Genomic DNA, 23,083 nt, shown 5'->3' with positions numbered 1-23,083 from the left:
GCAGTCCACCAGACATAGAAGTGGATTGCAAAACCAGCGAAAAAGGGAAGATTAACACTTAGAAGCAGGTTTAGTTGCAGGAACAGTATCAACAGTCAGGGCTTAGAAGTCTGATTTAATGTGATGGAGGTGCAGAAGTCTGGTTTAATGTGGTGGAGGTGCGTCGCTAATACGCTAAAAAAGGTTTAGATGATGAGCTTGTAGAAGTGTTAATAAACAATGGCAGCACATAAAATGAAGGAGAAAGAGGGTCTTGGTGAATGACAAAAAAATAGAATGAAGGAGAGAGAGGGGGTCTCTAACTGCCTTTACAAGATCATTGGGGAAAGTCAACTGGCTTTTATTTCCAGTAGACAGATTACATATGCCATTTTAACTGCAAATGAAATTGTGGATGGTGTTTCCAGAAATAAAAAGAGGGGTGTTCTTTGCAAATTGGACATGGAGAAGACTTTCGATCATGTATCTTGGAACTTCATTGACCACATGTTGGATGGGATGAGTTTTGGTGAGAAATGGAGGAGATGGATCCGAACATGCATCTCCACTTCCAGTTTTGCCGTTATGGTGAGTGGCGGTCTCTCCTCTTTTTTCTCAGTTACTAGGGGATTGAGACAATGAGAACCCCTCTCTCCTTTACTATTCATCATTGTTATGGAAGTCATAAATAAACTCATTGAAAAAGCAAAAAATCTACAATTATTGAGGGGCATTTATGTGGGTAATTTTGGAAAATAATTGGAAATCACTCACCTCTTATTAGCCGATGACACTTTAATGTTTTGCCAACCGGACGCCAATTCACTTCTTACTCTAAGATGTATCCTCATTTGCTTCCAAGCAGTTTCCAGTCTCAAGATTAACTTATATAAGTCTGAACTTGTGGAGATTGGCACTGCCCAATTGTCCATCAAATACTTTGGCATGCCCCTCGATGCTAAATATAAAGATGGGAAAAGTTGGGATCCGATAATTGAAACCGTGGAAAACAGATTAGCTGGCTGGAAGAGAAATTTTCTCTCCATGGATGGTAGGTTAACACTTATAAAAAGTACTTTATCGAATCTTCCGATCTACTGCTTATCTGTGCTGCACATTCCTAAGAAGGTTGCTGGGAACTTGGAAGTAATTGAAAACCGTTTTCTTTGGGGGAGATGAGGTCAACAACAGGAAAATTCACCTAATTAAATGGGATGAACTCAGGAATCGTAATGTTTATGGGGGTTTGGGAATCAGAATTGTAAGCATTCTCAACAAAGCCTTACTTGGTAAATGGACTTTGCGGTTTTGGAATGATAATAGCAGCCTTTGGAGGAATGTTATTAGTCATAAATGGTACGGGGAAGATCTGCACAATTCCACTTTTTTGGATCACAGCCCGCATGGTTACAGCTTGTGGAAGAGCATTAAGCAGTTGGGTGTCATTGTGCCTCATTATTTCAGGTGGTTAATTGGTAATGGCAGCAGGGTGAGATTCTGGAGGGATACTTTGAATGGTCAGGAAAATTTCCAGAACAGATTTCCCAACATTTTTGCTATAGCCAGAGACAAAATTGCATTCATTGACAAAATCATTGGGTCTGACTCATCTGGTGACTGGAATTTGGTTTTAAACAGAAATTTACAAGATTGGGAAGTAGAAGAATACTTGTCTTTGACCCAGATTCTGTCCACTATTAGCTTAAACAACAATGATGACAAACTGGTATGAAAGTTGTGTAAAAATGGTGCTTTCTCAATTAAATCTCTCTACAACTACCTCTCTAGTTACGCTAATTATTCACGTCCGGAATTCCCAGCCAACATAATTTGGAAATCTAAGGTCCCTCCTAGAATTTCGTTTTTCTCTTGGGAAACTGCTAAGGAATGCATTCTAACATTGGACAAGGTCCATAGGAGAGGTATTACCGTGGTCAATTGATAACTCTGCAAATCCAACTTGGAAACTACCAACCACCTGCTCCTTTGGTGTCCATTTTCAAACTCTCTCAGGTCTTTGGTCTTCAGCATTATGGGCTTAAAATGGGTCATAGTTGGATCGATTAAAGGGGAACTACTTGCTGGGGAGGGCAGGCTTATGCAGGAACAAAGCAAATCATAAAATCATTCCCTTAGTTATTTTTTAGATCATTTGGAATGAAAGGAATAGTAAAGTTTTTAGGGAAAAGAATTGGATTTTGCCGTTATCAAGGATAAATGGCTACATCTTTTTGGCTCTATTGTACTTGGTCACAATCTTAATAGCATTGTTGATTTTAGATCTATTATAAATATACTTATTGATCTGTAAATTTTTATACATGGGTGACATCTTCTTGGTGCCTTTTTTCAATACATCTTGCACTTATATTTAAAGAAAAATACTAATTTTCTAGAAAGATCACTTTTTTAGAAATTCAAATATGTCACAAATCTGGATCATAGTAAAAAAAACCTTTTTAGTGTATAAAATTTCAGAGAAAAAGACATTTAACTGATTGAACTGTGAACTTTGTGCATTCATGTGTAGGAAGATGAATATAATACATATAACCAGAGGTATGAAGATTAGAATAATTAGGAGTGTAACTTAATAATCGACTAAAAGGTGAGACATAGTTCAATGAGGGAAGAGGCCATTGGTTACTGAGGTTGACCATAGTGGAGAGAGAGAGGTTCACACCAAAATCGAGAGGGGCACAAATGACTCTAGTAAAAGAATGCGAACAACATAGAGAAGGTGATGGATCTTTCTTTCAAGGTGATTGATCTTTCTTTTAGCTACCTTATTTTGTTGTGGGAGTAAAGGACAAGACATTTGAGAGATTATGCCATTAGTTTGCGAGATTTCTTGAAATAAAAGAGATATGTACTCTCCCAATGTTAGAGTGAAAAATTTTGATTTTAACAAAAAAATTGGTTATGAACATATGCAGGAAAGAGCTTGAGAACAGAAAATAATTTGTTTTTATAATGCAGAAAATAGATCCATGTGAAATAACTGTAGTCGTCAATAGAAATGAAGTACTTATAATTAGATGAACGACTAATGCCATACATCACGTATCGCTATGTATCATATCAAAAAGCCGAGCTACGTTTGGTGTGTGTGTGGGAAAAGACAATTTTTCTTTTTCTTAATGCACAAGAATTACAATCAAATTGACTAAGAGATGATGACTCTTTATTTCTAAGTAAACCATATTTTAGCAAATCATAAACTATATTAGAGTTAAGATGTTCGAGATGCTTATGTCATCCTTGATAATCAATAAAAGCAGAATTATAAGTGACAAAGGGTAAGAAGAAATATAAAGACAAAGGAAGTTGGGAGAGGGAAAAGACGTCCTGCATTAAGCCCCTTGTGATCTTCCTACATAACACAATCAGGTTTAAAGAATTATACTTTACAATCATTTTTCAACTAACTAACAAACAAAAACAATATTGATGGTAAGGTTAGGAAAGACAAATCATCAATTAGAAAGGAAAAAAATGTAGTGAGTGGCTGTGATGGGTAATTGGCTCCTATTAGCAGTATGAATCTTGAAATTTCTCGAATATTTGTTTTCATTGGTAAGGAAATGACTATTGTTTGATTGGAAGTCGTAGAATCAAATTATCAAAGAGATGATATAGATAAGGGTTACCTAAGAGTCCTAAATAAGAGAATACATAAATGATCATCTGTTGAGCCATTTCAGAGGTTAGGGATTGGATAGGAGTATGAGTATTTTGTGTTAGATCTGTTGTATCCATAGACCACCAATATTAGAAGAGCCAATTGGTATAACATATGTGTTGTAGATTTCTTGGGGATCTAGGAGGATATTCTTTAATAATATAACCATCTTTTTTGCAGTAATTACAAATTTTTTGAGATCGTTTGAGGTGTAATGATTAAATCCCTTGTAGTAAAAGCGTTGAATAGTACTCATGTCTCTTTCTCTTGGCTTACCTTGTGTTGCATATGCCATAAGAGCAGCAGCAGATCTTTATGTTCCATGGTGGCTTGAGTGAGAAGGTGTTGAGACATATTTCCAAGGAAGAGATAGGATCTGAATTCATAAAATTGGACCTGCTATCTTAAATTTAGATTTCAGTTTTATAAGAAATTGATCTCTTTAGTAATTTCATTAACACAATGAACAGAAGTAAGACCTTCGAGAAGTAAGGTAGCATAGATATATTAGTATATTTAGCTTAAAGATTCATGAAAGTAGAGTAAAATTCAGAGATAAAAAGAATATCCTGTTAAAGAGTAGTTAATTCATTTTTAAGCTGGAACCGACAAGTAGTGTTACATTGATTGTAGAGTTTCTATAGGTAATTCCACATCTCATCTGTAGTCTTGAAAGGTCAAAGATTCAAAACAATGTTGGACTTGATGGATCATAGGGTTCACGCCTGTATTTGGACATCCTTGACCTCCCACTTGGCATGCCCATCCTTATATTTGTTTTTGGGATTGTTGTCATCTGTATGGCTCCATAGATCTTTACATGTGACAAATATCTTGAAGTGGAATGTGTAGCCTGACTAGTATTTGCTATTAAAAGAAATCAAGAAGGATCATAGTTGTCTGGAGACATGAGGCTAAGAGACCTTGAGTAAGAATAACTAAGAACAAAGAGCTGAACGAGTCTAAGTTGGAATTAACTCTAATACCATATAGAACATAGAGAATTTAGATAGGAGAGTACGTTTTCTCAATAGAGAATTCACATTATTTATATGAAAAACACAATCTGATTTTCACCCCTAAAATTAGCTAAAATATAATATACAGATTTGATATACAACTGGTATATTCTAATTAAGGAAAGATTAACTTATTTACAAAGATAGTAGATACTTGTTAAAACTGTGCAAAGTATAAAATCTGCTGATATTAATGATAAAATCTGCTAACTTTACGTGACTAGCTAATACTCTTGACATGATGGTCATGGTAGACATGATCTTAGTAGGAGTGCTCTCATTGTGGAAAAGATAGCCATACACTTCATCATTTTGGAAATTGGTTAAAAGACCACCTTGCATAACTAATTTTATTATAAATATTATTGAACCTATAGGTTCTGTCGCTTCTCTTGCTCAATTTATTATCTCCAACAGGTTTAGCAGTTATGTTACCAAATGGAATAAAGGTTCTTGTTAGTGATTTCTAGGCCATGTCTAAAATATAAAATAAAAGTTACGCGAGAGATTAACAGGAACCTTAGTTTAAGATAAATCTCCTACACCATTTATGTTTTAGATGGAGCTCTTTTTCTTTTGTCCTCTATGTTTTTGGTTTACTTTGCATCTTTCTTAATTGCGTTGTTTTCCTTCTTTTTTCATATTTTTTGCAGTTCCATAATGCTCTTTATGGTGATGCCAAAGGTTGGGCTAGGAGGTTTATCTCTTTTCTCCGACCATACATTCCAGGGATCATGAATCCTCATACCAAAAAAATTCAACAGTGGAACAAAGTATTTGTAGTTTCATGCTTGGTGGCTATTTTTGTTGACCCATTGTTTTTCTTCTTATTATATGTGCACAAGGTATAGTTCTCTACATGAATACTTTCTCGTTGTTGGTAATGTTGAAGGAGAGAAACATATCATAATAATGCATGCTTATTTAGATTCTTCATTGTCTTTCTTTTTCCTCGGTTCCTCTACAACTTCCCATTTTTAATGTTTTTGTACTAATGCTATGTGATGCACATACATCATAAGTTTTAAACATCTTAAAGTAAGTTCGAGTTTTTATAATCTTTTTTGAAGTCTGAAAAAGGGAGATATGTCGGAAATTAACTTATCATATTTCATGTATCATGGTTTATGCTTCTTTTTAAATATTCTATTACAAGCCTTACTCATGATTGTCTAATCTAAGAAAAAAGAAGAGAAAGAGAGAGACAAGTAAAAAGAAAAAACAAAGAGAAAGAAGAGAAATTTTGAGATAAAATTTGTTTTTTTCTTTGATGGTTTACATGCACAGAGTCAAGCATTTTATAGGTTTTAAGTATTAAAGATAAACGACGTTTAAGGCTGCAAGATATGATGGTAAAGGTTAAGGTTAATCAATCCTAATCCTAATTAGCTCGGATGAAATTATCGTTTTGCCCTCCATGGGTGAAATTCCTTTTATGCCCCTCCCTCAGTATTAGACAACTAGGAGTTTCTTGACAATATCATCCCCTTGAACATCAAACTTGTCATCAAGATTGAGTTGTTGAAACTGTTGCTATAAATACTGATAGTCCTCCCACGTACATTATTTAGCTGGAACTCCTTCTCAATCGATAAGGACTTGATCCACAGATTGGTTGACATGTACTTGGTTTTTTATTGCAAGATTTGCTGGAGTTGCACACTGAGAAAGCAGTCATAAGTATGGAGAGACAAGTTTTGTTGGATTGTTTTTGTATTGGTGATATATTTCTTGAGTTGAGACACATGAAAAACTTGGTGGATCCTCGAGTTTGCTAGCAACTGGAGGTTGTAAACAACTTCTCCAATCTTCTGTGATACTTTAAGCAACCCATAGTATCGGTGTGATAATTTGGATTCTCTTCATCTTTTTAGTGTTCCCTATTTGAAAGATTGTAGCTTGAGTAGAAACCCAATCTTGGATTTCAGAGCTTCTTTCACTTTGGCGGTTGTCTATATACTGTTTCATTTATACTGTGCCTTCAAGAGGTGTTGACAAATTTTCTTGTTGACCTCCTCTCTTTTGGATAAAAATGAAGGTGATGCTGGATAGAGTTCTATTGAGTATGAGAAATGTGGAGGAGGGTATCTATAAAGTGCTTGGAAGGGTGTCATTTTCAGACTCATGTGGTATGAGGTATTATACCACCATTCAGCTGCGGCCAACCATTTAACCCAAGTCTTCAGTTGTTGATTGGCCATACATCATAAATACATCTTTAGACATTGATTTAACTTTTCAATTTGTCTATTCATCTGTGAATGATATGCAAAATTGGAGAGCAAGTTTGTCCCCATTACTTTTATTAACTCATTTCAGAATAGATTGGTAAATATTATGTCTTGGTTGGACACTATTACGTGCAAAATTTCATATAATCTACGCACAATGTCCATTTAACTCTTAGGGACTCCATTTGCAGTAAATGGATGGTGTAAGAGTATGAAATGTCCATATTTTGGTGAAGCCTAATATAGTGTATTTTCTCTCAGACTTTGGTAACTGCTCAATGAAGTCCACGAATATATGGGTCTAAGCATTTGAGGGTACAGGAAGGGGCTGCAGTAAACTTGGTGTGGGAACCTTCTTTGTTTTACAATGTTGACAGATGTCATCTTGTTAGACCCATTATAGAATATATTTTTCATGTCAGGCCAATAAAAGTGTTGTTTGGCCAATTCATAAGTGGTTTTAGTTCACTGAGTGCCTTCCCACTGTTGAGTTGTGATATTAGTAGAGTAGTTGATTCTGCAGCTCTTCTTCCTCACTGATCACCAACCTTCCTTAATGAGGCCTTGTTGCAGGCTAAAAGGGGGCCTATTATTTGGGTAAACCATCAATTCTGTGAGTAACTGCCGGGAAAAGGATCATCGGCATAATTGTTGCTTACTTCTACCGTCCACGCATGGGTGGATGTAGATATAGTGTACAAGACTTCTGTCTCAAGATCATCGAAGTCCTTTCTTGAGAGAGCATCAACGGCAGCTATGGACAATCCTTGTTTGTATTGGATCGTATAATTTAATCCCAACAGCTTTATGATTCCTTTATGTTGTAGAAATTAAAAAAAAAAGGGATGCACTGAACCGCTCCACGTAGTGAACCGGCCTGACCCTTCATCTGTGAACGAGCCCGATTGTTCATCTTCTTCCTCCATCTGACGCCATATACAGCTGCAACATCGGCTTTCTTCATCTTTCCAGCAACAATGGCGACGATAGGAATGAGTTTTTTTGTACCATTTGGTGTATATAACTAAAAGGTTGTAAAATTAAGTGAGGCATGTCATTTTTGTAGGAGTATATCTCAAATAAAATTATCTTTTCTTTATCCCAATCTCTATCTCTTTTCTCTGCTATTTATCTTTTTTTCTCTCTATTTCTCTCTCTAATAGTTTATTTCTCTTTCTACAGCTTCTTTCTCTCTTTAAAACCATGATCTCTCTCTAAAATATCTACCTTTCACATATCTGTATTCTCTCTCTAAAGACTATTATCTCTCTCTCTCAAACTCTTTCCTTTTCTCTTTTCAGACGCCATCTCTCTCTCAAACTCTCTTCTTCTCTCTCTCCCTGACATCATCTCTTCTCTCTTTCAAAAAGTCTTATTTTCTTTTATAAAATTTCAGTTCTATCCCACTTTTTTGTAGTTTTAAATTCTACCCAATATTTCAAGTTATCTCAAAATTACCCCACAAACATTTAAAATTTAATATTTTTCTTAAATTTTAGTTCCGGTAAATTACGTGTCAAAAAATCAGGTCATGACAACTTAGTGTTAGAGTAGCTCGATTATGATGAAACTCATGCAAGTTTCATAACTATGGTGTCCAAAGCTTATAGTATATGAACCATAGAAGATACAAACTTTGGAGGAAAATATACATGAGATGGATAAAAAATTTTCGAATCTTAGATCCAAAATGTATAAATCACAACAGCAAACCTGAGTCATAATGGACTAATTGATTATGTTAGGCAAATAATTTGAAAGACTCACCAAAATTGTGCAAAGCAGTATGTGAATTGGTGAAATAGCCACTCAAGTAAGTCCCTCTGCCTCTACTTTAAATATTGTTAGAGAAATATTATCGAACCTGAAAACTAAGGAAATTGGGGTTGGTAGTTCAGATCAAGGGGGTAATCGAGCTAGTAACCCTGTCCAAAAAATTGAAATTTCTATTTTTGATTGGCAAAATCCTACAACATGGATTAGAAAATGCAATAAGTATTTTAATGTTTTCAACATCTCAGAAGACGATAAGGCAGAAACAACCTCATTGTATCTTAGAGACAAAGCAGAGATCTGGTTTCATGGGTTAACAAATGACCCAAATATATTTGAATGAGAAGGTTCTAGGGTGAAATTGTGTAAAAGGTTTGGAGGATTAGCTGAAGTTGATATTATGGAGGAATTCAATAAATTGATCTAGGAAGATACTATCCTCCAGTATCAATAAAAGTTTGAAGAAATGAGATCTCTGAACTTTTTGAAAAATATTCTATCTCTAGTTTTACAAGTCGTTTGAAGGATGAACTTTGACCGATGATAAGAACGCACAAGCCACACACTTTAACTCAAGCGTTTGAGTTGCTATATGGTAGAATAAGCAGTAGATGTCATCAACCGCCACAATAAGCAAAAACACTCCACAACTTCTTCTAAAAGGGAGTGTTTCCATCACTGAAAATTCCTCTACAATTTAGAATTTTCAAGAAGTAGCACCCTTGAGGAGTCTAAATCATACAGAATTAAGGAGGAACAATCTTTGTTATAGTTGTGGGGAGAAATACTCTCTAGGACATCGATGCAAAGAAAAAATAGCAATGGCAGTGGAGGCATGTGATAAAGAAGAAGAAAGTGAAGAGGATCAACCTCCAGATGGCAAGTAGAAAAATGTTGCAAAAGATCCACAGAGATATCTTCGATAGTATAGTAAATATATATATATATATATAATATAAGTATCTATATATAATATAATAAATAGTAATAATATCATTTGACACCAAATGTTTAAAGACTGAATTTTAATCTTGAGAGCAAGGTTAATTCTCAAAGGGAATAAATTGTTAGGAACTGGTTGCAGGAATTAAAAAAAAATTGGGTTACACCGAACCACTCCATGCAGTGAACCAGCCTGACCCTTCATCTGTGAATGAGCTCGATTGTTCATCTTCTTCCTCCATCCGACGCCATATACAGCTGAAATGTCAGTTTTCTTCATCTTTCTAACAACAATTGCGACGATTGGAATGAGTTTTCTTGTATCATTTGGTGTATATAAATAGAAGGTTGTAAAACTAAGAGAAACTTATAATTTTTGTATGAATAAATTTCAAATAAAATTATCTTTTCTCTATCCCAATCTCTATCTCTCTTCTTTGCTATCTTTCTCTCTTTAACAGCTCTTTCTCTCTCTAAAACCGGTCTCTCTCTAAAATATTTACCTTTCACATATCTGTATTCTCTCTCTAAAGAATCTTCTCTCTCTCAGACTCTCTCCTTTCTCTTTCCTGACACCATCTCTCTCTCAAACTCTTTTCTTCTCTCTCTCCTTGACACCATCTCTTCTCTCTTTCAAAAAGTCTTATTTTTTTTCATAAAATTCCAATTCTGTCTCACAGTTCCTTAGTTCTAAATTCTACCCAATATTTCAATTTATCTTAAAATTGCTCCACAGACATTTAAACTTTAATATTTTTCCTAAATTTTGGTTCATGTAAATTACATGTCAGAGTCGGGTCCTGACAAAATGATACTCTTTGCTCTAACAAATACTTTAAGCTGCGTTAATACTTTCTGATGATGGAGGTTTTTTCCAAATAGTACCGCTATTACCCTACGACATAAAAAACTGCCATAATTTTTTTTTTTTGTATACTGGTTTAGTTTGATTTCTGGGACTGAGAGTCTTACTTATGAAGGTTATGAGTTGATTCTTTTGCATTAAGACAATACCAATGTCTTTGTTGTTGGTCTCTGTCTCAATACTAAATGAATTTCTGAATTTGGGCATTCTATGTACATGACTAGAAGTTATAGTTGATTTTAACAACTAAAAAGCTTGATTAACCTCTGTGTTGCACTTAAAAAACACTTTTCTTCAACAGGTTGGTATGTGGTTTGGTTATGATTCCATAATTTTGTATGGACTTACAATAGTATCCCGTTAGGCTTGAAATTTTGCAAGGGCCTTAATCGTTTGAGGAGTTGGCCAGTTAACCATAGTTTTGATTTTTTAGAGATCTGTTTTCACACCTCTTTGAGAGATGATATGTTCCAGATATTCCATTTTCGTTTGGAAAAAACAACAATTGGATTGCTTGACATAAAACTTAGTGCAGGTTCTGGTGCCTTTCTTACTGCAATTGAAGGTGTAGGTCACCGTTTTCAGGTTGGTCAGTTGCTGGAACAATTTCAATAGCTGATCCATATTCATTAGTTTCAGTTACAGATTTAGGTCCAATTATTCGACATGCTCGGAAAGTTAAAGAAATACTTCTTTCTTGAATAAACCTAAGTGATAGGAGGACCGATCTCCATATGAGGTAAAGTGATGTTCAGGAGTAGACTCAGAGGTAGGAGTAGGATCAGGTTACTTGGATAAGTCTATTAAAAGAAAAGAGATGTCCTTGTCTTCTAGACATAATTTCTTCCATTAAAGATGAGAATCATGAAAGTAAGATCTATTTTTGTTGAAGAGGACATTATAATAGATGAAAGTTTTTAGTAGGTGAAAAATAACACTTATACCCTTTTGTAATTGAAGGGTGTCCTACAAAAACATATTCAAGGCTTTAGGATTAAGTTTACCTTGACGAGAGGGATAAAAGTGACAAATGATACACATCTAAAGAATTTTGGACCATTTGGTGAAGCTGTTAGTGGGAGGAAAATGTGATGAGAGCATCTCCATTGGTGTTTGAAATCCTAGGACTCGAAAAAGAAATTGGTGTATTATATGTGTAGCAGAGAGAGAAACTTCTCCCCAATATAGTTATAACTTCTCCCCAATATAGTTATCATATGTGTTTGGAAGAGAAACACTTTAGTAGTAACTAGAAGGTATTCATTATTCCTTTCAGCAACTCAATTTTGTTGGAGTGTATAGATACACAATGATTCATGAATAATTCTTTGTTGTGGAGAAATAATGGTAGGTGTTGATCAAAATTACCTTTGGTAATTATTTGATCAGTCTTTTAATCTCCATAGTACATTGATCACTTGATCAAAATTTAGAGGCACGAAGTTGAGTTTTAATTTTTCTCAAAGAGAAAGATTTATGTTACTTGTGTGCAATCATCTATGAAGGAGACAAACCACTTAGCACAAATAAGATTAGACACTATAGACGAATCTTAAATATAATTAAGAATCAAAGAGAAAGGAATTGAAGTTCTATTGTTGCTTATTGGATAAGAGACATAACAATCTTTTGCAAACTTACAACCATACTATGACATTGTTCACCATCAATAACTTGACAAAGGACATGAAACATAACTTTTAGATGACCAAACGATCACCAAGATAACGGTGGTAGAGCCAAATTTTATCCTTTTTAGGAATAATATTTATGAAAGAAATAAAGAGGGAAGTATGTTCTTTTAACAATTAGTAAGTCATGGTAATGGAGTTGATGTGGAACCTAGGGTTGACTAATGGGCTTCAATGTGAGTTTGAGTTACATATTGGTCATAGGATCTCATGTAATTTAGTGTGAGTTGTCTTCCCCTTTCTTGCATCATCCCCTCTTCTTCAAAATGGTTCGTTCTCGAATCGGGACCTTTTCATGTAGTGGTTTAACTAACTCCACTTTCTTAGAATCCTGCAAGAAAGACACAACATTAATAGATGAAGATGAGTTATGTTAGATAAACGTTCCTTTCTATTTTCTTTCACAAAGGTTTCTTGTCTCCCATGGTATCAATTTTCTTTTCTCCTGCAACATCATGATGTAGAACCCAGGGTCAACCGGTGAGATAAAAAATTTCACATATAACATTAACATACAGAATCTTAAAACCCTTAACAAATCCTCCTTACTTAACCCAACAATTAACCTAATTATGGTATTGGGATAAATTGAATTGATTAAAATATCACAAAAAAGTATCTTGATAAGTTCAAGTCAACTCGATAAAGAAATTAATAAAACGCTACAAGGGATTATTTTGATAAGATAATTAAGTTTTTCACTCAATAAGATGGTTGAAAAACCCTCTTAAAGAGTAATCACAATAGTATAAGGTAAAACAACCTTTAATTTTATTAATATCAAAACTTGACTTGAATTACAATCTAAGCGTGTGTCCTTTATATAGACATTCACCGATTTATTTCTAATTGAAATCAAATATCAAAATCTTAACTAGATACCTAACTTTACTTAAGTTAGGAAACATTAAAATAATAATTAAACTAAAAAAATTTAATTAAAATTGTAACTCGTTTCGCTTGGCCGAACACGGAATTCTCTTGAACTTGAAGTATTCTTCATCTTCTCAACTTGTCCTTATTCTTTAATTAATTAATTTCTTTGAGGAATTTGAGTTTGAAGAAGTATGAAGATGGATGTTTGTAGAGTAGGAATCTAGGAGGAGAATTCGGCTAAGGCAAGATCCTCCTTAGCTGATTCTTTGTTGCTCTTTAATTCTTCTTCCTCTTGAATTCATTACTTCAATAAATGTAGAAGTCTTTGTATGATGAATTCCCATTGGAATAGTATTCAAGGAAATCAAGAAACACATGTAAAGCATGTAGGAAGAAAACTCCCTCTTGGTTCGGGCTCTCTCTGATGGGTGGGAGTTTTTTTCCTTTCGGGATTGCTTTTCCCACGGACTCCTTTTGCTCTAGGGTTCTTCCTTCAACTTCCTCTAAACTTCTTTTCATTCTTACCATAAGTCTTAAGAGGATTCTTGCAGCTGATCCAGAAGACGGGAAGAGGTCAGATGAGGACTCTCCCTCATGGGTGGAGGAATTCTGTATGTGTGGGATCCTCTTTCTCTCATTTGCCTTTGTCTGCACATGTGAGCTAAGAGGTTCACATGTACGGCACACCTTTGCTGCGGGCCTTCATGGCTGATTTGATCTAGACTCGCCTCCCTTTGGGCCAAAGCGCGGCCTTGCTTCTTGACATGTAATCCCTTAAGCCCATGAAGTGCCGCTTGGGCCTTGAACTCTCTTTCTCAAACAAACTTGGGCTTTCCTTGATGATAATCTAGTTTAGAAAACCATTTAGGGCCAAGTGTACCTTCCTTTTTGAAACGGAACTCGCGGGAGTCCTAGTGGGAGTGGGAATCCCCCTTCCTACAGACGAATTTCGTTTCCTGTGGGCCCTGTGAGCATGTGAGGCTGCATTGGCATGCTGTGCGCATGCAGAGTCGCTTGCAGGATGGCCTGTGTGCGCGTGACTTGCTGGCTGCGTGCACGTGCACTGTGCACGCAGCGCCCCCTTCCCGTGCGGCTTCAAGCGCGCGGGTAACTTCCCTGTAGGCTACTCCTTGCTCGTGGGATTCCTGCATCTTGGGGGAATCTTGCAACTTGTGGGTTTTCTTCCTCCCATGGGTTGGCTCTATCTTTCGGGATTCAGCTTGGATCTTCGGGGTTGTTTTTGGCGTAGCCTTGGTCACATCACATCATTTTCTGTTCTTCAGCAGCATCAATTGTCTTCGCTCTCATGACATTAGTTTTCTTTTCCCTTATGGCATCATTCTCCTTTTCTCCCGCGACATTATTCTCCTTCTCTCCCATGATTTCTTTTCTCTCTTCAAATGATCTCTTGATCCTTAGTTGATCTTTAAACACTTTTTAACGTGGGAAACTCCAGGATCAAAACATCTTGATCATGAATCCCTCATATGCATGAGCATGCAGAAACTTAACTGTATAATTAAATCCTCCCTATTTGAACCACATCCAGTAACTTGAATGCAAATCAAGGTAACTGGGAAATAAATTTAGGAATAGAAAAAATGTTACGACTTACCCGATAAGTCGATTCAAATTCTCCGGGTTAACAAAATGGTTGAAGCAACCTCACTTGAAAAACTCTCACTCACAATTTAGCGAAGCTAAATGTAAAGAACAAACTGAAATTTCATTATCTAAATTGGCTTGATTGTTTTTTTATGTCTAGAGTGAGACTTTTATATAGGTTTTTACTGGATTAATTCTAAACAAAATCAAACTCCATAATTTACCTCAAATTCTTAAACTAGCTTAATCTAAAACTCAACTTATCCTAATCTCAACTTTTAAAATAATAATAAAATAATAAAATAATAATTAAAGCAATAATATTAAATTGGGTAATGCCCCATTCTCTTTGCCCGAATCTAGACTCCTTGATCTTGATCGCCTTGAGTTAATTTTCTCTTTATTTAATTAATTAATTTGAAGAAGATAAGTTGAAGAATAAGTTAAAGTCTCTTGAAAGAGAGTGCGAGGATGTGGCTAGGAAACTTGAACTTCTTGACTGATTCTTCCATGTGCTTTTATCTCAAATTTGATGTTTATCTTGAACTCTTCACCTCAATCCATATAGGATTCTTTTAGGAATGAAATTACTTGAAAAATAATCAAGAAAACATGTGAAAATAATGACTCCGTGTGTGGTTTCTTTCATGCGGGTTTCTCTTCCCATGGGGTCTACTTGAGCTAGGAGTCTTTTCCGCCTTGCTCTGTTGTCATCTTCTTCCTCTTATCTTATCCAGCCTCAAATTTCAGATAAAAAAGAACTCAAAATCCGAAATAGAAGAGGAGAGGAATCAGGTGAGGAGGTTCCTCATGCGTAGGAGTTTTCCACGTGTGCGGGTTCCCTCTCTCGTGCATGTGCATGCGCGCACATGCGAGCAAGGCTGCCCGCATGCACGTCACTCCTTGGCCACGGGCCTTTTTGGCCGAGAGGCCTTGGACTTGCCTTCTCTTGGGACTTCAAAGGTCAACACTTCCTTGGATCTTTCTTGGACTCACGGGTTGAGCATTTTTAAGGACTCTTGGACTGGCTTTCTTAAGCTAAGGCCAATTCCTCTTGAGTTTTGTCATTTCCTTCCCTTTTGGTCTTGGAATTGCATAAGCCCTTGAAAACATCATCCTCCTGTGGGTGTTTTTTGGATGGTATCATGTGCATGCCGTGGGCGTAACTAATTGCCCCTCTCTTGCGGGTCGTTATCCCACAGGAGTCCTACTTACTACAAGATTCCTGCTTCTCTTGGGTCTTTCTTTTTGGGATTTATTTGGCCTTTCTCGGAATCACATCACTTCCTCAACTGATAAAGAAGTAAGAATAAGTTTTCGACCATTGAAGCAAAAGGAATAGCAATTCCTAAGGCCATCATGAATTGCACGTCTATTTTTTTGTTATGGTTGCCTAAGTAATATACGAGTAGTATGAATGAATACAACATCACACAAAACTTCGTTAGCGTATCGCCCAATAATAAAAGAAATCAATACTTGCTTAGATACCTTCACCTCCCCGCGTTCATGCAACAATCGCAATTTGTAGGAATGAAGATGTGTTGTGCATGTCAAACCAAACTTGTCAACCACTATAGGACTAACCGCGTTGGTGCAACTACTTTCATCAATCTGTAGGCTATTTTTCCACTCACAAAATGAGTAAGGAAGCTGTCTTGCTTATCTTCCTTTGGATTAGGATCGTCTTTCCTTCATGTCATCACATGAACTATATTTCTCCTTATGGATTCGTCTTTTGGCTTTTGATGAAGTAGGAGATCTTTTCCTTATTTCCGCCCAATTAAGCTTTTTAAACTTTCTACATACCGCTTCATATTGACTAGTTCACTAGACAACAACGTTGTGAGAAATCTACAAGAAAAGTTAGAAAATAACACATCTTCACGTGTTTCACTAGCTCTCTCAATCTTCTCCTATCAAGTTGAATATCAGAATTGAATTCTCTCAAATTAAGGTAATCAAACATTATATATAACACTTCAAGAAATTCTAGTGAAAGAAAATTGTAACACAATTCTAGACGCGATAAAAGTTAAACACACGGATGAAAATGGTGTGTGTTTTGTGTGATGCTAAGTAATTAAAATGCAAATAGCTACTTAGTGATATAATAGAACTAAAGTACAATGAAAAATAAAGAAACTTAGAGTGCAAGAAAAGATACTATGGATATGATTTTTTTTTTAATTTTTGTTTTTGCTATATGATGGGTATGAATAGAAGAGTGGATGCAAGATATGATAATAACCGAATGAAACAAGTAATGATGAGTTTTTTTTTTTATTCTTTCTTTTCTGATTCTTTTTTTTACTAAAAGAATAAGGAGATCAGTTGAAACAATAAGAATAATGCATTCAAGTGAGCATAACACAATCAAGGATTAGCACTATGATGGCGATGCTAATCACTAGGAAACAGATATATGCAAGGGCAATAAATCGAAGATAATACGATTTATTTTAGCCTATACTCTAATACTAAATGATGCGGGTCCCAGGATTAATCAATATGGTCTTCCATGTGAGTTTGAGTTACATCTTGATCATGAGATCTCATGTAACTTAGTGTGACTTGCCCCCTATTTTCTCGCATTAGGAGTGCCTTAGGCTCGTTGCATTTCCAATCATCTTCCTAGTTGCCAGGCCTAGAACCTCAAAAAAGGAACACCTAACATAGTACACAATAGTTTCGATTTAGTGACACGGTGATAGGTCTAAGAGCGGTAGAAAAGTTAGGTACATATAGAACATTTAATAAGGCCAAAGAATAACTCAAGCAAGTCCTTGTCCTGCATTAGTGACCCGATTGCCATCAGCACTAATAATTTTCATATTACTAGGAAATGGGTTATAGATAACAACTTGGAATGAAGAGTTTTTTCATATGGTTAGTAACCCTAGAGTAAATGACCCATAAATTCGGATGGGACAGCTCTGAGACACTAAATGCAAACGAAGACTTACCTGATTGTGCGAGAGACCAAGCACCCATTGGTTTGCTAAAAGTTTCAACCATACTTCTTAGCTTCTCAACCTCATTTTAAAGTCGCCATGTTCTCCACTGACTCTAATCTTTTCTTGAGGGGAATCTTCATGAGCATGGGTAAGGTTGGTTTGGCTTTTGCTAGTAACCTTTGTTACTCCACTCTCTACTTAGTGGTTTATCATAGAGTTTCTGACATTGGTCTTTGGTATGGCGGAACTTTCTGCAATAAGAGCTCAGAGCAAGTCTTTGGTTGGTCTAGGTTGTTCTTGTTTCTTATTAATGAATTATAATCCCGTGGCTTTGATTGTGGCACTTTCATCTTTGTGATCATAGCTGATCTTTCAACAGGTTGTGATTCTAATATAAGTCTTCATATGTTCTCCTCAGTACAAATAAGAGATATTGTATTATTAAGCAAAAGTAATTCTTTCTTCCCTAATTTTGCTTTATTGAATTTCGCATCTAGATTCTCCATGAAATTAAAAATCTGGTCATTTATATGAAATTCTTCAAGAAAGCGGCACCTTCACTAGACTTCATTTGAATGAACTATTGATCGTTTTTCCCATGAACTTTTAAGAAGGTTGGGCATACTCTGTTAGGGAGACATTGCCTTTTTGGTGGCTGAAGGTTTTTTGTTTTGATTTCATTGATCAAAGCTGTGTCATGTGCCTTTGCATGGGTTTACTTATCTCGGGTAAACAAGTTCAATAACCATGGCATAACTGTGGAGTCCTAATCCCGGACAGTGAACTTGACATCTCCTTCTTTGGTTCCAGTGTTAAGCAAGAGATTGGTCTTTCTCTCGCCTATTTGAACCAATTGGGACCACTTCAAATAACTCTTTCCATTTAAACGGTAGGCTGATTGAATATGTTGCAGATTATCTGTTGGTTGGGCGAGTTTGGCAACTTCTGAGATATTGAGGATTTAGAAGTAATGAAAAACTGTCTTGGATTCAACAGTAAACTTTGGATCAAGGTTCAATAGTGAGGGCTGGAAAGGATTCAGGGATGAAGTCTTAGTCGAGGTCCAGCAACTAAGGGTGGAAAAAGGGGGCTTAAATGGGGAATGAAGGCCAAGAAAAATAAAAGAGAGCTCGCCGATAAAGGCTGAGAAAAAGAATTGAGATAGAATCCTACAGCTTTGGTACCATGTGGAAAATCATGAAATCCTTATGTATTTTTCCACATCTGGGGGCAGCAGAATATATGCAATAGATATCGTCACAATGTAGCAACTGATTAAACTTAAATCCTGACAAATAAGAGATACTAATCAATACTTATTACAAGTAAATTAGTCCTACAGCTGATATTTAATAAATGTTAATTACAGAATCATTAGACATGGTTTTACTTATATAGGAGAGACTGACTTCTCACACTCAGAAAGGCTAGTTTATAACTTTTGGGGTACATCAATCAACATGCACAAATTCCATGCATCGTGCAACCTCATAGAAGAATGATTGGGTGACGAGTAAAGAGAAGTTGAAGGTTGCTGATGGCGAGGTCTTCATAGCCAATAATTTGTCTAGTTCCTCATGGTTTTATTGTTGCGTATGCAGAGTTTCTCTTTGGGCTATAATATTGGATTGTGCTAATTCTTTTCGTTGGAGATTTTTACTATATGCTTATTCTAACCTATTTTATCCTTGAATTAACATAATAACCTCCTCTATCTTGGGAATGCAGCATAATAAATGCATTGTTATCAATTGGCCCATGACAACGGCAATTGTGGTATTCAGAAGTATGACTGATTTCATGTACTTATTAAACATACTTCTTCAGGTAAGTGACTTCACTTTTTCCTTAATTTTTTTCTCAAGTTTTTATTATTTAGAAAGTTTCTTACGGAAAAAAAAATGATGAAAAGGAACAGGGAAAACAAATTTATAAGTGTTGTGTTTTGATATTGTAATGGAGGGTTAGGAGCTTGAAAGATCATGATTTATCTCTCTCTTATGTGGTTAAAATGGAGAAGGTGAGAAGGATTTGTTTGAATGTAATATAATAATTAAGTTCTGCCATTTGCTATCAGCTTAAATTACAAATCTAATGAAATTATTAAACTTGGTACCAGGATTTATGGTTTTGGGTTCAAATCTTGGGAGCTTCATTTGCTCCTATAACCTTTTATTGATTTATGGCCTCTATACTAAAGTTATTTATTTAATATATGGCTTGTGGGTTCGTCTTTGCATAGCCCTTTCAGTAGGCTGTATCTTGCATTCATTGGATTTTTATTTCTGTGCTAAGCTCAATGTCTTCTTCTTTGAGAGTCATATTATAATGAAATAGCGTGCACATTCAAGAACATGTTAGAATTAAGATTGCTGGTACATTTCCTATTGATGAATAAGCAGATCTTAAAATGGGAGATTGTGCTAGAAGATATGTTTATGATTACTTTGATATCTTAGAAATATTAAATTATTTAGGTTATATGGGAAACGGTGATTAGTTAGAGTAGGTTTTAAATTTGATTTTGATTTAGAAACTTCTGAAAACATCTTTATTATTTTGTTATTAATCATGCCAGTTGTCAATGAGGTTTGTAAGTTAGTGCTTGTATAAATGTCACGATTCTAGATAATATTAAACAAAGTTGCACTTGAAATTGCTAGCTTGAGTTTTATTTTTTGTTTATCTCCTTATGTTCCCTTTTCTGTTTCCTATTCTTTATTGCCTGCTATCCCTTTTTTGTGTATTTCTTCAGTTCGAACTTCTGTTTACTGGTGTCTCTCTTATTCTGTTTTCTTAGCAAAAGGGTTGCTAATTTGTTGTGTAAGTTTCAAACCTTACTTGTCCAGCATTAATTTGGGATCAGAAAAAAATCTGATTCTCACCCTCCCTGCCAAATTCTGCTAGTTTGAAGAGAAAGCCAGATCTCTGTATGCCATTCTTCAGTTGCTGGGTACAAAACTAGAACAAATAATTAAAAGATCAGAAAGTGCTGCTGCTGCTGCTTCGCAGCAGCTTTCTCCACTGTGGAGTTGTCACTGTTGTGCTGCAAGAATAGATGCAGTCTATTGGTGCTTTTTGGAGTTTTATCGCTCGATATTTATTTATTTTTGTTGATGCATGTCACATATCGTGAAACTTGTCAGTGCTAAAAGGGAGTCAACACTCACAGTGAATTGCACACAAATAGATAGGTTAAAATACCGAACTGTATGAATTAAAAGATTGAACACGGTGGTATATGTTTAGCCATTTTTTTTGTCTTATTTTTCCTCCCCTTCAGTTTGAAAAATGTATCTGATGATTATGGATTTAGCATGACTTGTATTAATTTTCGTTGTTTTCTTTCTTTTCTTTCTATTGCAGTTCAGGTTAGCCTACGTAGCTCCTGAGTCACGGGTTGTTGGTGCTGGAGAATTAGTTGACCATCCAAAAACAATTGCTCTCCATTATCTGCAGGGACGTTTTTTTGTGGACTTCTTCATTGTGTTACCACTTCCTCAAGTAAGTTTATATCATAGCTGCTTTGGATTATGATTTCTTTCTATAATCTGCTGATATATTCCAAGTGTCCATGTTTGTGTTTAAAAATTTTTATTTTTTCATTTAGACTTTTTGCTTGGTTTTGGACATGAAAAGGGTTAATATGTTAATATCCTTTTTCATTTACTGTAAATAGCTTTTGTGAGTGTTTAAATTTTAATATCAAAGGTATCACATTCAACTCATGAGAACCTTCTCTCCACAATTGATCACTCTCCTTTTCCTTTATCCATTAATTGGACCCTTGAAATGGGCAAAGTCATTTAATTTCTTTTTGGCTTGCAGTTCACTCCTTGTTAACTAGCTACCTTGCTTTCTTAGATCTGTTGAGTTCACAGCTTAAGCTCAGAATACCCCATGCATTCAATGGGGTGCATTAAGAATATAATATAAATAATAAATTAAGCTATTTATTATCAGTTTAAATTTTTTTTAAAAATTGATCATCTCGCTATTGTTTAAGGAAAAAAATAACTTATTATTATTATTATGTGGGTAGAAAATAAATGCTATTTATACACAAACATACCTCCCATTGAGTAGATTCTTGAGAATTAGGAAACAATTAACTTGAATAGTAAATAGAAAAAGATTATGAGTTGCGCTGGATTTCCTATGTGCTCATGATAACTTTAAAATAGATTAGTAGATATCAATGCCGTATATATTTAGAAAATAAAAGAGTGGATGTTCAACATTTGCACTCAAGCTAGTGAATACATATTTTGGCTAAATGCTCAATTAAAGGCCTAACATTTGGATAAATGTACAATTAAAGGTTCAATGTTTTGTTATATTTAATTAATGACCTAATGTATTTAATTGTCTTCAGTCAAGGGTCTAATAAGTTCAATTGCGTTCGATCAAAGGCACACAGTAACAACAAACTTAACACCATTAATATTTTTCTGCCACTAGCAAAACTCTACGTAAGCGAAGGAATTTGAACACATCCAAGATGATTTTTGCAAAAAAATAAAGTATCTTGGTAAGACCTATAATGTGACATCCTGATGCCTGGTGAGTAAAGGTGTTAGAAAGAAGAACATATATGAGTGCATAAAAAAAATTATATAGCGGAAGAAAAGTCATCCCTAACAAAAATTTAATGTTCAAATACATCTGAGACCAAGGAATTGGCAACAAAATATATACAATGCTTGTTTTAGTCACTTTTTTCGTTACAAATAATTGTTCATCAAAGTACAATCATCCACATGCACTCAAATATCCACTACAGATCCGCGAACGGATCCAAACAAGCTTCAAGAGACAGCATAGAGAGCAATTTTTTCACTTTTCTCATCATATGGGGGAAATGGATTGGAGTGAATTCATAAAATTCAGTAAGGAAAATAGTTTTTAAACTACGCTACTAAAGTTTCAAAAGTTATTCATTTTCAAAATGTGTCGTTACCTTTATAATCAATGTACTAACTGTTGGGGACCGTTGCAGAATAGGTTTATTAAAAATACATTCGAAAATGCTATACGTTTAATTGAATCAAATATTTTTTAAGATGTCAGTTTGAGACATCAACAATAAAAACAGAATAGTGAGAAATATAGTAAAAATCAGTAGAATTAACCCTAACATGACATGATAAGACGGAACAGTGAGAAACATAGTAAAAATTAGTAGAATTGACAATAGTATGACATGATAAGACGAAACAATGAGAAATATAGTAGAAACTAATAGAATCAACAATAGCATGACATGACAAGACGGAACAGTGAGAAACATATTCAATTCAGTAAACAATCTAAGCATGAATAACCAATCAGCAATCCTATCTAGACAGTCAAACGATTTTATTCAGTTACGGATTTTACAGATTTTCGCACGAAATTGTTTTAACTTATATCAACAGAGGGTAAAAAGGATCCCCCACTACCATTGTGAATGAGAAACAATTT

At 35.2% G+C, this 23,083-nt stretch overlaps 1 protein-coding gene across 4 annotated transcripts in view; it reads left to right on the top strand.

Moving 5' to 3' along the window:
• Positions 1 to 23,083, top strand: part of LOC110821957 (putative cyclic nucleotide-gated ion channel 20, chloroplastic) — a 77,048-nt gene that overhangs the window by 4,030 nt on the left and 49,935 nt on the right. For 3 of the 4 annotated variants that reach the window (XM_088206896.1, XM_088206897.1, XM_088206898.1), the window contains exons 3-5: positions 5,334 to 5,525; positions 19,349 to 19,447; positions 20,987 to 21,124. In XM_088206896.1, coding sequence (XP_088063022.1) covers positions 5,334 to 5,525; positions 19,349 to 19,447; positions 20,987 to 21,124 — 429 coding nt within the window. The remainder of the gene's footprint in view (positions 1 to 5,333; positions 5,526 to 19,348; positions 19,448 to 20,986; positions 21,125 to 23,083) is intronic. The other variant, XM_088206899.1, reaches the window with a different exon arrangement.

The sequence above is a fragment of the Carica papaya genome, chromosome 7 (genome assembly GCF_054855325.1).
Source record: "Carica papaya isolate Zhongbai chromosome 7, ASM5485532v1, whole genome shotgun sequence".
Lineage (NCBI taxonomy): Eukaryota > Viridiplantae > Streptophyta > Magnoliopsida > Brassicales > Caricaceae > Carica > Carica papaya.
Note: the sequence above shows the minus strand (reverse complement) of the source record. Positions and strands in the feature narration are given on the sequence as shown.